Source organism: Rhea pennata, chromosome 2 (assembly GCF_028389875.1).
Source record: "Rhea pennata isolate bPtePen1 chromosome 2, bPtePen1.pri, whole genome shotgun sequence".
Lineage (NCBI taxonomy): Eukaryota > Metazoa > Chordata > Aves > Rheiformes > Rheidae > Rhea > Rhea pennata.
In genome coordinates this window covers 49,013,890-49,031,728 of record NC_084664.1, presented here as the reverse complement: position 1 = coordinate 49,031,728, position 17,839 = coordinate 49,013,890, and the positions used below count along the sequence as shown (strand labels likewise).

At 38.1% G+C, this 17,839-nt stretch overlaps 1 protein-coding gene across 1 annotated transcript in view; it reads right to left on the bottom strand.

Annotated features, from left to right (window-relative positions):
- Positions 1-735: 735 nt before the first annotated feature.
- CDCP1 (CUB domain containing protein 1) overlaps positions 736-17,839 on the bottom strand; it is a 33,397-nt gene continuing 16,293 nt past the window's right edge. The window contains exons 3-10 of the mRNA XM_062568482.1: positions 17,339-17,563; positions 15,531-15,887; positions 13,568-13,936; positions 8,146-8,373; positions 6,979-7,359; positions 6,109-6,474; positions 4,726-4,807; positions 736-3,374 (exon numbers count right to left, since the gene is read on the bottom strand). Of these exons, the coding sequence (XP_062424466.1) occupies positions 2,927-3,374; positions 4,726-4,807; positions 6,109-6,474; positions 6,979-7,359; positions 8,146-8,373; positions 13,568-13,936; positions 15,531-15,887; positions 17,339-17,563 (2,456 nt within the window). The 3' untranslated portion in view covers positions 736-2,926. The remainder of the gene's footprint in view (positions 3,375-4,725; positions 4,808-6,108; positions 6,475-6,978; positions 7,360-8,145; positions 8,374-13,567; positions 13,937-15,530; positions 15,888-17,338; positions 17,564-17,839) is intronic.

The window sequence follows — 17,839 nt, the reverse complement described above, 5'->3', positions numbered from 1 at the left end:
CTTCTCCCCAACAATCTAAACATAATCCTTTAAGAACAGCAATTAATAGCAATAAACGCAGCAAACCATGCCATGCACAATCCACAGTAGGGTCTCACTGTGAACTAGGTCCTCCACAAACTCATCCCTGTTGTCTAGGATGCGTCCATTGCTGTGGGCAGTCAGGCGTCAAAATACTCAAGGCTGACACTAGACACCATAGGGAGGCAAAGCTATCATTAAAATCTGTACAAGTTTTCCCAGCACGAGGTTTGCAGAGTTGGACACGTATATATTAGCTGATGGAATTATCCTTCTCTTTCTCCAAAGGGAGACTTGTTCTGGAAATCCTACAGAAAGCTTCCCTGCTTCCTAGGATTTCTGAGTATCACTAGTGTATTCTGAAGCACCAGATCTTTACCAGACTCCTTTGATCGCTCCAGTGTATGTTGTTTTCATGTAAAAACCTAAATCCACAAGTTGGACAGACTGCAGAGACCATAGATTGGGAAATGCTCAAAGGATCATCCCAAGATGATCAGAACATATTGAGGTTCTCAATATTTAACTCCACTCATATTATGCACATATTTATACGCGCACATTTGAGAAAGATGCACAGTAATCACTTCAGCTTGTAGTATAGTCACAGTTTATTTTTTTTTAAAAAAATTCAAAACTTTCTCTTAATGAAAAACGAAACTGGAATTTTGTTTGAACACTTATTTTAAACATAACCAAGTAAGTATAGTGAAAGTCAATCTCAAGAAACAACTGTAAACTAAGGTTCATAACAACATCATATCTTTCCTTCAAAAATTGAGCAGTTGTGAGCAAAAGCCTGAACTTATATTACATTCTCTTCAGTTAGTTAGAAGAAACATGAACTAAAAGATTTGGCAGAAAAGCAACAGCAGAAATAGAGCTAGAGGATGAGACAGAATTTCTCTAATGAATTTCTCATTCCTTTTCAAGAAAAAAGAGGAACATTGACCAGATGAAAACACAACTGGACTACCCTGATAAAATGTACTACGGCAATTCAATTATCTGAGAAAAATAGTCAATGATATTGCCGAAATCAAGTTTTCAAACAGCATTAAAATACTCCACTACACTCTGAAATATGTGATCCCAGTGACTAGCCAGAGATCTAGGAACACACATTTGTATGTTAAAGTGCTAAATGTAAGCACAAAAATACACAAAAGAGTTAAAAGGCACTTTTAGCTGGCACAGGTCATGCTATATGCTACAGGAAACTGAGTCAGATATAACATAATGCGTGGAACCAGTATAACAACTAGTGAGATAATGGTGTATACTATTACACATACAGAATCAAGTGCATAAATAGTTAATCTGCAATATCAACTTTGTTAACAGAGGGAGAAATACATATTCCTTTTGATGTAAACAGCAGTGTTTCTAGTAACAACATTTTAGATATTATTGTATCTACTTAACATTATTGCATGCAAGATACACAACACTGTCTATAAATTATAAGGCACTCTGTATTGTAAGGCAAGAAACAGTGAGGGTAAGACATGCAGAGAGAACTTCCCAGGTTGTCTAGTGCTGTACACAAAACTGAACATCTTCACTAACTGCACACCTAGACAGGCCAGATGTTTATATATAAAAGGCAATTTAATTCTCGTACCCTTAGTACTCTGATGCATGAAGATCTGACCCTCAAGTTTTAAAAGGCACAGAAGCTGAGGGGCATTTTAACTACAGTACTTAAATGAACCATGTTATTTTCTCGTTTTTAAGATGTATTGTTTTAAAGGCAGTTAGATGATGGAGAAGTTGCACCAGAAATCAAGAGTTGATCTCTACCTTCATTTCAACACAGTTGTTAAAGTCATTCTGTTGATTAAAAAAAAAAATAAAGCTTTCCTTATGGAGTCAACTTAGACACCTTGCACTCTAGAGAATGCTGAAAACAGAACGTGTTTTCTGAAAACAGAATGTGTTTTCTTTGTCTCTTTTTTTATCCTTTATTGAATAAGCCAGCATCTCTTATGGGTCAAGTGTAAAGCATTACTAAGCAGCTGGATCACCACATTATTATTTCCTCATTGCATCCTTGCATCTTATCTGGGACCAAAAGGGACAAGATACTAGTAAAATGTGAACACTACAGGCATCTGAATAGAAGTGAAAATTGTTTTAGGCTTTCAAAACTGTTTATGTAAAAAACCAAAACAAATAGTATTTGGTATAGGCCACACAGTACTATGGACTATTTTAACACCAGTCGGAAATTAGAGAAAAACACCCATAACTTTACTTCTGAACTAGAAGAGCACAAGCTCAAGTATTCACAATGATTTACATAAACAGAACTCTTTCAGGCAGCATATATGATCTTCCACTACATTTGCATACCCATAGGATGCTAAATGTGGTGAATTTTCAAGAAGCGAATGGTGAAAATGGCATTCAATGTCACCTCCTGTTTTCAGGCACTAGGAAAAGGAGCTAACATCTCCGCAATCTGGAGCTGCCTTGAACCAGGGATGTGGCTTATGCCTTCAAAAAGTCATTAGCCTACACACACGATAAATCTCTTGTGAAAGAGGAGAAAATACTAGACAAAACCCTCCTTCCACTTCTATTTATTGCCACAGTTTTAACCTGGTACTGTTAGAAATCCATTTTCCTGACATCTTGATAATTAAAAGAGAAAACAAAATAAGGAGTGTACCTTTGCCATCTCTTTCACAACTGAGAGTGCATACATTCCTGGAGAGCGTCTACTGTTTTTGACTTTGCTAGATACTCACTTTAAAATTGGAACCTACCAGCAGCTGAAGTTAAAACAACAAAAACAATATCAAAAACACACATAAAAAATAATACTCCTCTTCTATCTTTTTTCCCCCTAGACTGCTGTCCATACAAGTCACCTGTATTCCACAGAAAACTCAGTATAAAATTACTCCTGTAAACCATCCTGTTCCTTATTTTCCAGGAAGGATGTGCCCATGTCTCCATTATTCTTTTCATTTGCATCGCCACTGTTCTTTGATTCCCCGGATTTTTGATGAGCAAATGTATAAGCATCATGGTCTGTTTCTGTCAGAGGTGGAGGTTCCTCTGTGCTAGGGGAGAGTTTAATGTCTTTTCTGAAAGACAAGGGAGGTGGAGAAGGTGGCAGGCTACCAACAGGGCCATCGAAAGGCCGGTACACATCAACTTCTGGAGTGACTGAGCCATTAGATTCCTTTAGCAAGTGTCCATAGACCATAGCATCATCAATCACTGCGTAGACGTGAGACTCATTGTTTTTCCTCCCTTTTTTAAATAGGCCTTGTTTTCCAGGCATCTGGGTATTCACATTAGCATTGTATACTCCAACCATAGGATTCTGGCTTTTCTTCTTCCTGTTATAAAGTAGAAATAATAGGTCAGAAAGAATGGTCAGAACAGGTCTGCCCCATGGCTGGGGCACTTAGACAAGGTAATGACAACTTCTATTTACTCATTTCAGCTTCTCAGTATTAGACAGTCTACCTGAACTGAAGGCTACACTTGCAATCTCAGGAAAATCTCTTGAGTCTAGACACGCTTTCCAAAAATAGCAGAAAATAACTTTTCAGCATTCAGTTTCTTATTTCTGTTCTACTGACTTTGGACTTTGCAAGATTAACTCCAGCAATCTCCCAAGTTCAGGGGTCCCAACTGTGCTGGGCACCAAATCTCTTAACATCCACAAATGTTAATTGGGCCTAACTGCCATCAGACCCTCACAAAAACTGGCTGACTTGCTCAAGACAAGTAAAGTAAGTTAGATCCACTTATGAAAGTCAAGTTAACTTTTTCTGTTTCTAATGTAACAATCACAAAGCAGAAAGACTGAAGGGTGAGCTGAAGACTAAGCTTGTATTTCCAAAGTCTTTCTTGGGTGGCAGAGATGCATGCTTACAAAGCTCTAGTTACCATATTGGACAACTTTGTCCCAGCTTTATAGCTCCAGCTTGCCAGCACTGAGCATACATGCATCAGAAACCCCAAACTATTGATGGCTTCAAATTCTCCTTGTATGAGTAACGCTGTGTATGTCTGCTTTGCACAACCTAGTTCTCTCCCAAAGGGTTCATCTGTCTGTGAAAAGCGCTTGTATTTGGTGTGCAAATCCCAGGAAAGAAAAGCTACACGTTGTATTGAAAAATAATAGCTCTTGTTGTATCTGATTTTTCTCTGTGCCATTGGCATGTAATAAAGAGGTTCTCATTTTGGTCCATCCTCAGAAAGTAAAATTCCTCTGACCATGAGGAATAAAACATACTACACTTTTTAGAAAAAAAAGTCTTCATTTAATGACTTGGAATCAATCTAGGGACTCTGTCTCAAGGCAGGGATGCATAAACGTGGTTAGTTTTGAGACACCAGTAAAGTGAGTTTAAAGCTTGTTTGAACAGTCTTGTAAGAGTCATAGGCAGAGCAACCACACTGCGATTTCGTTTCATACCGATCACTGATTAAATCCAACCAATACCTTACTTTAGGTACAACCAGAAGCTAACACGAATGCAAAAGCTTATTAGTAAAGTCAAGCAATTTGGAGTAGAGTAGCGTTCTTGGAGTCACTTTACTTTAACCCCCAGTACATCGCCTACCTTTTGCTTCAGACCCGTGTTCTAAGGATATCAACATTTGAAATAAGGAGGGCCCAATGGCTCTCCAGAAATGTCTTATTGAACTGCTGTAACAGATGCTGAATTACGAACTTACTTCTTCCTAACACAGCACACGGTGAGTCCAATAGCCACAAGAAGTCCAGCCCCAGACACCACGGCAATTATCACCGCTAGATCTACAAGCAGACAATAAGGTACAGGAACACTAAGTGAGATGCAAAAAACATTGAGGTTTCTTCTAAAAGCCATTTGGATTTGAATCTTTTCAAGATTTCAAAGAGCACCAGTTGTGTGCAAAGCTGGCGTTCCCAAATTGTGCTCACCTAGGGGTACACAAGCCACTTTTAAGCAGTTCATGGCTGAGCAAAGATATGCTGCTTACTGTTTGAGGAGGAACTCCTGCTGCTAAAGGAAGGATACAGCCCCCAAAAATAAATAAATACAAATAAAAAGTTAATAGCCCTTGGTGTAAGAATTCATTATTTACACTTACCTCAGATGTCTTGCATGCCTCTAACTAGACAGGCCAGAAATAGGAGAAAGTGTGGGAAAAGACAGACAAGGATTCAGTAAGGAAAGTAGTTACATTTCATCAACCTTTCACTAGTACAATTACTTTCTATGAAATATAAAAAAAAATCCCAAGTCAACACAACTAAAAGTCATAAAATTCATCAGGGAAGTCCACATGTGAGCAAGGAGAAAAATGCCACATGTTTAAAAGACACACCCAGATTATAAACAAACAAAACAACCAAGAAAATCCCTGCAATTTGATACTGTTTCTGCTCTACTCTGTGTAGTCAATACTTCTACAGACAAGAGCAAATTCCCAAAGATGAAAATCGAACTGCTTATATACCTAAGTAATTAACAAATCTGAAGCAAATTACACAGTCTAAGCAAAGCCTACCCTAAAAATGACTTTTTAAACACCTTGCATTTCAGGGAGATAAAAACGATACGAAGAATACAGATTTTGCTATTAGCAGTGCTCCCCACTAAACGGTCAGACCTGCCCATGGGATTATTTCACACTCATGCAAACACTGAAAGTAACGGAACTCCTAACATTAAAGTAAAGACTACTTGGAGGAATAAGTTTGCACAATCAAATCCCAAGTCATTCACCAGGTCTGTGATCTCGAGAGGGAAAAACATCACTTGATCCTTCTGGCTGTGATCTCCAACTTGAAAAGCATAAATAAATAAATAATCTCACAAACCAAAATCTTACCCTTCTCCAAATTCAAAAGACACAGAAAAAAGAAATCTTTCTTCACGGACTCTAAAAGTACTCATCTGTAACTCAAGGAGGTTTTTGAGAAACAGGTATTTCAGAAGGCAAGGATCTCATAAAACACACACATGAACATATAAAACCGCAAGGCACGCAGCAGACCAGCATACATTATTGTTCTCACAAATAGAAAGGGATCAAGTGGAAAGCAAACCACCATAACCTCACAGAACTCACCTATCTTTTTTTCAGCAAAAGTCACCCAGAACAGTAAAGTCAAATGTGTCTTATCCACAGGTTTACAGTTAGAGATGTTTACCCAGAAGCTGTGGTACATATCTAGGGGCGCAGGCAGAAGCTCATCCTCCCGGCGCACAGTTTCTTCTGCCCCGAGTTTCTGTTCCTGTATGTTGACATAAGCACGTCCTGTCTCACAAGCAACGCCCATGCGGTCCTTTGTGAATCCCAGGCGAGCAACTTGCTTACTAGGCACAGTGATGTACCATGATATAGAGACATAAGGAGGTAGACCGTAAGGCCAGTTGGGAGTCTGTAAGTAAAGTTTAGCTTTTGGGTCTGGACTCACAGTGAACGTACACTCATCTGCAATAAAGGAAAGGAATACAGGAATGAAAACTTCCTTAGTTTCTATATATGTGTGTATATATATATATATATATATATATATATATATATATATATAAAAAAAAAGCTTTCTCTTTCAACATGCAAAATTTTCTGATCTTTCTTCTCCGTAACAAAAATGCATCACTTACACCTGCAACCAGCAAATTTTTACAGTCAATGGCATCTCAGAACCAGCAGTACAAGTCACCTACAACCTCTTTCACATCTGTAATTTTTACAGTTAGCACAGATTTATCTGCAGAATTTCCCACAACCACCTACCTACCTTCTGAAGTACAAAGTTTTGTTCTTTTTCAAGAAATAAACAATGCCACTGATTCAAACAAAGATTTGTCCAAGTAATCACATCAGGACTAGAAGCTAAAGAAGTGAACTCTTATTTCTATTTATTCATATACATATTAATAAATGTATTGAAAGATACAACAGTGGGGAAAGGTGTACAAAACATTACCTTACCTTTAATATGTTGCACAAAAGACATTTTCAGATCCTGATGATTAGACTCATTGAAGAATCCTTTACCAAATGTTTTTAAGGATATAGTAACATTGTTCCTCATCTGAATCTTTTCAATAGATCCACCAGGACAGAATACACCAACATTTAAATCCCTCTCTGGGGTGGCACTAACAATGCTGTAACTGTAGCTTGTGTTGCACCTCTGCTCTTGAACATGTTGCTGAAGTTTCAAGGTTGGAGACATAATTTCTACGTTGATCATTTCAGGAGCCAAGAGCTTCCAAATAAACTTATGCAGTCGAATTGGCAACTGGGTAATAGCCTTGGGTACTGAAAGGGCATAGATCTTCCTTTGACATCGCCAAAAATCAATACAGCCTACAATCACAAAAACAAGTCACACAGTTTTATTTTTCTTGCACCGGAAATAACTAGGAAAACCAGGTTTTCTTGTGTACCATAGTGTACACAGAGTCCTGTCACTTGTGCACGTGTCAAACCCAGACAAACATTCATCTGAGAAGGAACATATTCATCTGAAGGCACTGCAATAGACTTTTAAAAAAAAAAAAAAAAAAAAAAAAACTCTTGTAGTGACAACTACTAAAATACATATTAACCATAGTTTAAAAGCTTTCCTTAAAATGCTGCAGGACACTAAAGAAAACTACAAAAACAAATGTACACAAAACCACTGATTCAATATATTACTTCTGCTATATCAGTTGCTTATTGGAACATTGCTGCAGACTAGTTAAAAAACATGGTTAAGGTCCAGATACATAATTTATAAGTCTTTCTGTACAAGTATTTGAAAGCATTTGGAAAAAAACTATGCCAAACGGATATGCAAATAGCATAAGACACTTTTTTAATAACAGCCCTGATCCCATGTTTTAATGGGCAGATTTGTGGTTCTCCTGTTCTGTTTCCATATTTTGTAGTTTTTAGCAAGAAGATTCTTAGAGGCACGCTATCATTTCCTTTCTAAGGACAAGTACACTGTTTTTCTTCTAAAGGTACAATAATGCAGTGAACAACATAGTCCATTTTCCAACCACGCTCTATTTAAAGTGGAAATGAGAGACAAGGTTTGGCTGCTCATCAGGGAAAAGCATACAAAAGCATTCTCTAGGAAGCAGCGTAAAAGCACTCTTGCCATACTTATTTTTTTTTCAGCTGTGATCCTCAGACGGGCCAAGTCTTTGCACAGAAAGGAAATCTTGTAGATGGCACCAGACACTAAAGTCAAAGCATGATCACAGGTGCGAGGATCCTTACAGATCAAGCATAATGGTTCAGACATGAACGGGCTCCAGCTGGGCCACCCTTCAGAATGTATCGTTACAGTCATATTCCAGTCTCTGCTAAGATCAACCAAATAGGTGACATCTGCAACAAAAAAAGTAAGCATCTCAGACAGAGCAACTACTAGTAAGAATATGGGCTGAAGTGGAACTTCCTCTCTCTTCTCATTACATTAAATTACATTACATATTAAATTAGCAGTTGTTATAGCTATTTTTAAACTAGCTAAAAAACATTACTTACTTCTTATTTCCATCAGTGTAATCCAAACCCAAGAGATATCCTGTTCTTCCAATGCAAAGTTTCAAGACTTTTTGCATACAGACACCGTTTCACTACCTCTTTTCAGCTATAATGGGGTAACAGGTACACTAGTCCCTTTTGTACAGGTTAGGCTATAATATGCAAGGAACTCATTATAGGGTTCAGCTAACCATGTTAGATTTTTTCCCTAGAAGGCATCTTGTATTTCTTTTCAAGTCAGTTCTATTGATCTTATAACAGCTGATCAGAGGAAGTTTCTCACTTCTCAAATTTTCTCTTTATTGCAAGATTTCTATCTCAGATAACCTTCTGTGCTTTTTTCTTTCTTTTTTTCTGAACAGAGTTGCCTGAAGTCAGTAATTAAGCACATCCAGTTGTTTGAAGTCAGTTAAAGGTTAAACTAATTTAAACGTAAACAGCAGTATGGTTCAAAAAGGGAAAAAATTGCCAAGTGTTCTACACTGGCAAAAGCACTGAAGGTCACTATGACTACAACTTATAAAGACACTTCCCAAAAAAGCTTTTTTTGTTTTGTATTTAAATACAGATGCCAAGAATGAACAAGCACCACTCCTAAGAACAGTCAGTGAAACCTTACAAGCACCAGCATTTGTTTCCACAGGAGCTTTTGCGTTACGGGGGAAAAAAAGGTTTTCCTGGAAACCAAGATGAAGACTCCCATAACACAGAATTGTACAAGGAAGAGGAGAAATCTGTTTTAAGAAAAGAAAGAAGTTTTTAAAAGACTAGACTTTACCCACTAGAAAGCCTGTCACCAGGCAGGTGGGGAGCCTGAGGATCAGGCCTAGCCTGTCTGCTTGGTTTCCTTCAACAGAAGGACAGAACAAACATACTGCCTGTCCATTGAATTGTCCAAAAGCATCCTTCCAGAAATATTTTCAGACCAGCTGTAAAAAAAACCCCACAAAAGTGGGAGCTAGTAGAGTTAACCTTAAGAAATAAATAATGTCTTCCCCCTCCTTACTATTGATTTCTCTTGTAGTGCATCCCCTTTCCAAGTACGTCACTGCACGCAGGTTGTTTGCTGCAGGAAGCCTTGCAATTACAGTCCGAGCTCACTAAATCTAAGGTACCCAACAAGTTCAGAGTGTCCAGGCTAACATAATGTCCTGCCTGGGAGCAGCTCTCAAAGAGAGATTCAGCTCAGGAAGATCTTTATGAAGGAGGCATGTCTCCAGCTCCTTGTGTTTCTCCAACACCTGGAAAGAGTATAGGGCATTTATAGGAAGTGTTTTCCATAGGCTCTAAAATTAATGAATAGCAAGATGTCTGATGCCTTTATACAATGGCAAATACTTTAGGGATGTATTTGGCTCTACTGCCACAGGTGATGAACAGGTAAAGGAAAGGTTTTTCTGCAGATCAGAAAGTACCTTGATACCTCACCTCAATCCCTGGAATGGCGATGGCACAGATAATCCTGGAAACCATTTCCAGAAGCATGAAGGACAAGGTGATTGGGCATAGTCAGCATGGATATATGAAAAGGAAAACAGGCTTAACTGACCTGACAGCCTTCTAGGATGAGAAGGCTGCTTTAGTGGGTGAGGGGAGAGCTATGGATGTTGTTTACCTTGGGTTCAGTAAGGCTCTGACACTGTTCTGTAACATCCTCATAGACTGATGAAGTACAGCCTAGGTAGATGGACAGTGAGGTAGACTTGAAACTGGCTGAACTGCTGGACTCAAAGGGTTGCAATCAGGAGCACGCAGTTCAGCTTCTTTCAGTGAAAAGTGGTATATCCCATGGGTCAATACTGGGGCCAAAACAGTTTAACATCTTCATTAACAACACTGATGATGGGACAGAGCAAGTCTGCAGAAGCGGGAGCAGAGGCTGAAACACCAAAAGGTTGTGTTTTACTCAGAGGGGCCTGGACAGACTAGAGACAGGGGTGAGGTGATCCTGCTCCTCTGCTCAGTGATGTTGAGGACACATCTGCAGCACTGGGTCTAGCGCTGGGCTTCCCAGCAGAACAGAGACATGGAGCTACTGGAGCAAGTCCAGCAAAAGGCCAGATGAAAAAATCCAAAGTTACGACAGTAGCCTAGTTCACAACATTTATCCATCACGTGGAAAGAAAAATAAGTAACAGATCCACACAGCATTTTATGCAATTAAGGAGGCACATATCTCTCTGATGCAGAAAAGAGATGACATTAAAGAAAAAAAAACACACACATTTCACACTCTTTAGTTTCTTTTTTCAGCCATGGAGCTCAGTTGCATAAACAAAAAACGAACAGAATAACTTTCTCCCGCATGGGAAACTAGAGACATGAAAAAGCAAGAGGTCAGACGGACATCTCCAAGTCAGTGTAACAGTTAGGCATAGAATCCAGATTTTCCACTGCAGAAAATTCATTCTAAAGAGATTTTTCCTGCAGCTAAACATGGATAGTGTTAGATCAAGAAGTGATTTTGATTGTAAAGAGCTATATTTTCTCCTTATCTAATGACAAGCACCACAGACAGCTGTGGAATACCTAAGTGTTTGGGAATCTCTAAGAATATGAAGATATCAATTCAGATGTAATAAAAATAATTATGTTTAACTTCCACACTAGAGAAAGTATACTTTTTTTTTTTTTTTTTCCAATAAAAGTTTCAATACCGGCCTGAGGTCTGAGGTATATTTGAATCTTTGATGGAAATTTTAACTAAAATCACTAATGACATCTTCTAAAATCCCTAGGGAAATCACTGGTTTATTACTTTCCTTTAAAATAAATAAATAGCAGATTGTATTTTATTTAATGAAATGAAGACTATCATCTTTTCTACTGACCATTATATATTAAAGTTCCTCTTTGCTTTCCAAAGTAGAAGGGAGATAGAGAAAACACTGTATTTGGTTAATCAGCTTTATGTCTGACTTCCAAAATGCAACATACAATAAGTATAAGCAAATGTGATTTGGTTAACAAAGTTTTGTTCTGAGGATTCAGGAGGGTTTGCTGTTCACAAATGGAGCCAGAATAGATTGCAAAGAATTGTGAATGAGACTGCTGAGATGCTGCAGGCCCCTTCTGCATACATGATTTTAAGGCACAGGTGATACAAACTTCCTTCCCTCTAAATTACTCAAAAAGCCTCTATTTAGCTCCTGCAGCAGTGGCAGCCTGCAGCATGGACTTCTGTCCACCTCTCCCTTCAGTGAGAGGAGTGCCTTGGTTACTCTTCTCCACCAGAAACTCAGGCCAGAGCTAAAAAGCCAGAAGATAAATCACTTTGTGACCCTTTACCTAGCTAGTCTTCCTAGGCCTTTTATTTCTGTTTTCAGATAGGTCCTGTAAAAAGTACAAGTCATTGCATAGGTTATTTTTTTTCAGGGATGCACTTTACCCAGGACTGTCAACCAACACTGACTTGCACTTTTGAAACTGTCACAGCTTAGGAGACAAGCATGTCACCTCTCGCATCAGAAAGATGTTCTATACGTATACAAGATCTATGTACCTTAGTCTAATTCTTCTCTTGCTTACAGACAACGCATTGTCCACTATGTTCACCTTCTGATACTGCATGTGGCCAAAAGATTTGGGGAGTTAAAACAAAGCCTCCATGCTTCAGCAAGCCCGTATCACCTTTTCAAACTCCCAAGTTTCACAAGCCAATCTCACATTTTTATCTAACAATTATTAGGATCTTTAAGTCTCTTCAGTGGTGCTTTGCAAATGGGTTCTCCACTAAGTCAGTCATGGCAGAAGACCACAGCATTCACCAGCAATATAAAGCTCAGTCTCAAATGGCATTCTCCATACTGAGTCTAACATGTAACTACCTATAAAACCCATTAAAGATACAGCCCATTTCATCTTCATTTTCTTTTAGCAAGAGTTTAAACATTTTAATCAGTGCTAAATATTAAATGCTGAAGAATGTGTTAAGGGGCTGGAAAATAAAATCTGATTTTCTTAGTGTAGGAAGAAGTGGTAAGAAATCACAACAACATTTGAACAGGTAAGAGATGCTGTTAATGTGACTTTTATGTCAATGTGATACTTCAATAAAAGTTGTTCAGGTTTCCCTATGGAACAAAATAAAATTAAGAAAGAGTATGTTATTGATGTCATTAGTAGTAAAAAAGAAACAATTCTAAATCTCCCATTTCACCAGTTCATACTCTGGATCTCGACCAGAGGTGACAGTAGGTTTCACTTTGCTAAATGTAACTGTTAATGTCCAGAACAAAAACTTTGGCTTATAAAGCATAGCAGGCTGTTCACATTTTAAGAATGGTCTTTAAAACGTTGAATCTTACAGCTGAAAATAAAATCATCTGAATAAGCCTGAACTTGTTTTCTGTATTGGAAAACATGCAGTAATGTGTAAGCCTAAGTACTTCCAATCAAGCAGTCAAGGTTCTTAAATGATAATGGGATCAAATCTCCACATAAGGAATGTATTCTCAAGGAAAAGCTACCCAAGGAAAAGCTACCCATTGCTTGGGCTTTTATTTTTATATAGCATGCAAGATTCAACTCTGCAGATGTTAAAGAGTTTCCTTTTAACTATGCCATGTGTATACTGGAACAGAAAAAGAACCTTCATTTACAAGATACATTATAAAACCTACAATGGAGATTTTACTCTGCCTTGCAATTTTGGCATCATCATTCATCTCACTGCCACGACAGCCACTAGCACTCAGCACAATAATACAGGCCTCTCAGCATTGCCTGGCAACCTGCTTCCTTAAGCTTGAGGAAGGTACAAAGTTTATTATTGTGTGTGTGTGTGTGTGTGTGTATATATATATAATGTTATGTATATACATATATATATACACACATATATATACATATATATATATGTGTGTGTGTATATACACACACACACAAAAATATATAAATGTACAAACACACTTCTCTTCCTTGTGGTTCCCAGCCTAGATGTTTATAAACAAAAGTAGTAGAGCTAGTTCATGTCTGTGAGACAGCAAGTAAAACAGCAGGCATGGAAAGTTGTAACAGGCAAACAGCTACTTACTCTCATCAATCTGAGGGTGCTGAACGATGACTTGGAAAAGCAAACGGAGGACGCCAGGGTTCTGAGCATCCTGATCGCAGCCCTGCAGGGACAGGTTGAAACTGCCAGCAATATTGGCAGGTTGTCTGTCGCTCAACTTAAACACCTCTGGGTTACTAATTGAGCCAGGTATGTAGTACTCCACCCTCTCCTCTTTCCTTTCACAGTTGGACAGACTGTAGTTGTGGAAAAAAACACTTGCTCTCATGTTGGACGGAACAATAAATTGCCATGTCATGAGTTCATCCTCTGGAAAGCCCTGTGGATAGTTGGGGGACATGAGAGTGACTGAAGACTCCTCCTTCAAAGTAGATTCAATAATGCATAACCCTATGACGGGGGAAAAAAAAACATACAAAACAAGTAACAATTAAAGAAAGCTTACTAGTAGACACATGCAACACTGCAGCAGTAGAGTATTTTTATTTGACAGTGAGATCATCTACCTCAGTTACAGGCTAAGTTATTAAAAAAACACTCAGACCAACACACACACTTGAGTTGATGCTATTGTCCTCAATTACAGAAAAGGTAAGGAATATGTTAATGTTGTATTTTCAGCTTAGTGGGTTTACCTTCCAAGTGTGTAGACAGATGGTCCTGTATTTTTGGAAATAACAAATCCTACTTCTGGTCCTGAATTTACAGGAACAAACATACAACTTGACAACTGCTTCTGTTAGTACTGCTTCACTGGATCTCATGGAATGGAAAGGATGCAATCTTTTAAATCAGTGTGGAGTTCTCAGAGAACTAAGAGCACTCCAGCAAAAAACCTCAAATATAGATGATAAAATATTAATGCAAACCACAGAGACCATGTAACATGCTTTCTACTTGAATGAATCTCAAGCACTTGACAGAAAGTGAGGTTTTATGTACAAAGATAACAATCCCATTTTAAGACTCCAAGAACAGTAAGTATGAGGGGTGCCCTGTCTCAATTTCCTGACTGTTTCAGCAGTGCTACACAAGGGAAGGAGTTTCAAATCTCATTTTTCCAGTGTGGAAACATTTTGGAAATACGGATATGGATCAGTTTCTATCTATAATTGATGGCAAACTGCCAAATTCAGGAAAAGAGCAAGTAGATCTCCAAGAGAGGCTTGTCTTGAGATCACAAAGTAACCCACTGACTCTTATACATATCTCAAGAATTTTAAGAAGTTCATTACAGTTCATTATTTTATTTTACTGTGCAGGCTGAAGCACGTAGCTGTATGTAAGCAACAGACTCATGTGCCTTCCAGGCATCACTTCTCCTCCCTCCACCTTGCCTTCCTGAAGAGAAGCACAGATTTGAAGACTTGAGTAAGTTAATAAAGCTTTATTTGAAAATAAAACAAATTACATTTTGCAGCAGCAAACAGCTCTCTCAGCTCATTTCAATTATGCTGCCAAGTCTTACCTAGTCGAAAATATTTAAAAATCACAAACCAGATATGTTTATGTTTTAAAAAGTTTAAAGAGATTGAAAATGAATAAATGCACACCAAAAGCAGCAAAAATTTTCATAATTATCAAGTTAACCAATTGAGCTATGATATTTTGACCTTAGAAGAGCAATAGATACCAAACTTAAACATCCACAATAACAAAAAATCATTTTAGAAAACAGCAAGTAGAAGAGAGTTAGGGATAGTAGTACAGAAACTAGGCACTGAAAGCAAGTCAGTGAAGCAGAGAAGTGACCATTCTCCAGGCTTCTGTGTACACATTAATACAATGGTGCCAGTATGTGGAGACAGATAAAATGGGAGCATACACATGATAAAATCAAAAAAGTTGCAGGCATGCATGTCTTCAGAAATATCTAGCTACTGCAAGTTAGCTGAAAACAAAGGTTTAAAGAATTCTCCTGCAATATGCATGAAGTAATTATACTGGGAAGAAAAATAGGGAGGAAAAAGTACTCTGTACTTACTTTTTATGGAAGACCTATTTGCTATGTTAAAGCCCGAGGTGGTGAGAGATGAGTTCCACGGGAGATGCAAAGCCATGATTACTCCTCCTTGCAGTTTGACTCGAGACACCGAGCCACCTCTGCAGAAGGTGCCAATCTTGACTGTGGCTGTATCAATACAGCTGTTGATATTGTAACTAATAAAATCTGGACATGTGCCTCCCGGTTCAATCTGTCTTAACCATGGAGTAGCAAATTTCAGTTCAAGTCCAGCCTTTGTACTGGCTTTCACATCCCAAATGAAAGTCCTGTTAAGATGAGGTAGTCCTGGTGGGTAAAGGTGGACGTCTCCAAAGGGACATGGACCTGATACACAGTCTAAACACAGAGAGAGAACAGCCATGATACACTATGGAAGGTCATCAAACAAATGAGGAATTTACTACTTTCTCCTTCATTGCTATTTTTACAATTATTAGGTTGCACTTAATTTCTCTTGTTCTACATGCATAAAAAAAGACATTGCTGTAATGTGGTCAAATGTTGTCTTTAAACAGGACTCCTATCCCAAAGGACAGACAGGATGAACCAGCTCTAGGGATGAGTCAGGCTGACTAATAGAAGGGGGCCATTGTCTGTAGTATCCCTGCCTTGTTTGCCGAAGAAGTTAAAGAAGGTATTTAGTGAATAGGATAGAGAACAGAAAGAACAGATGGTTCTGATTTTACCCCATCTCAGTCAGACAATTCTGATTTGATGCCAATCAACTCATTTATCTTGGAACTTTCCACTGCTTGTTACGAACTTTATCTTCACTTTCTTGATGCCCTGACAGATAACCTGGATCCAGAATTTGCTGAAGTGATGAGTAATCACAGCTGCTATTAAGTATTCTGGAGAGAGCCTACAGACATTTCCTTAGAAAAATTCAGATTATTGGTATTTTAAGATGGACAGCCAAAATAAGCATGCTTTAATCTATTCCTAATCTCCCATTTATAAAGTCCAAAAAAAAAAAAAAAAACCCACAACTGTATCCTACAAATAGATCATGAAGTATTGTGAGTATTACTATTTGTATGAACCATATAATTAAAATTCCCAAACATGAAGAGAACTATCTTCAGATCAGAGTTTAAAAACAACCTCAAACAATGAGGATACAGCCAAAGGCTGAATGCCAAATGATTGTGATTTTGTGATACGATGCTGCTGATTAGTAAGTGTTCATGTCATTAAAGAGTATGTTGCCACACTTCCATACACTGGGGATAACATTCAACTCAAATGAAGGTTTAGTTCTAACACTTCCAAAATTTTCAGGTTCTTGACTTTAATGATACTCATGATCATGAATAATGTTAATTATTTATCACCATTAATAAAAGGCAACATGTGTATATCTTCAATATCTTGGTTGCCCTCACAGACTGAATCAAGTTGTTCAATGTATAACATGAGTGATATGTCATTAAAATATTCAGAGGCTTTTGACAGGAAATAAGTTCCTTTGACAGATTCACAACTTGGGGGAGAAGGGAAGGTAGCAAGCAATTGATGTAACAAGCTATCATTTAACTCTTTCTGAAACCACTGAGTTAACTTTCATTCTGCAGGCCATAAAATTGTAGAATTCTTTTAACTTCTGTAACTTCAGTACTTCAAATTATTTATCAAAATTCAAAGATTTCATCTTACGCAAAATTATAGGAGATACCTTACTACAGTAAGGGAACTGCCCTCTCCCCTCCCCCCCCCCAAAAAAGTACGTGGTTTTACTAGAGGAAAACTGTAATAGGATAAAAAAAAATTGAGAACATGCACCTTACCAATATTTTTCTGAATTTCCATGATGAAGTATTCCTCTGGAGTTTTACAAGTGAAGCTAAAAGTTACACTCTCGCCAGGCTTTATCTTGAGGTCAAATCTGGGTAAAGATTTTACACGAATCTGACAGCCCCATGAAACACCAGGTCTCAGTTTAATCATAACTGTGATGTTGTCCACAGTACGAAGAGAGATGGTAAAAGAAGCTAAGGAGAGGTAAAATATATATATATATATATTAGTGTTTTGTTACTAGCACGTACGTTCATCAGCTGCCTGTTCACACATCCCCAGAGATACCATGCTGTTAGAAGCAGTGTTTGTATCCAGGTTCTCAAGTCTCAAGCGCTAAACCTACATGCAATTCTCGCAGATGTTTCAGTTCAGCACAGAGCATAGGTGAGGATCGAAATCTGCTTGCTGCACTTGTCAGGAGAGGTGCTAAATGGAACTTGACTAGGATCAGTTCTGCTTCAGTTTACCAGTGCTATTTATTTCACATT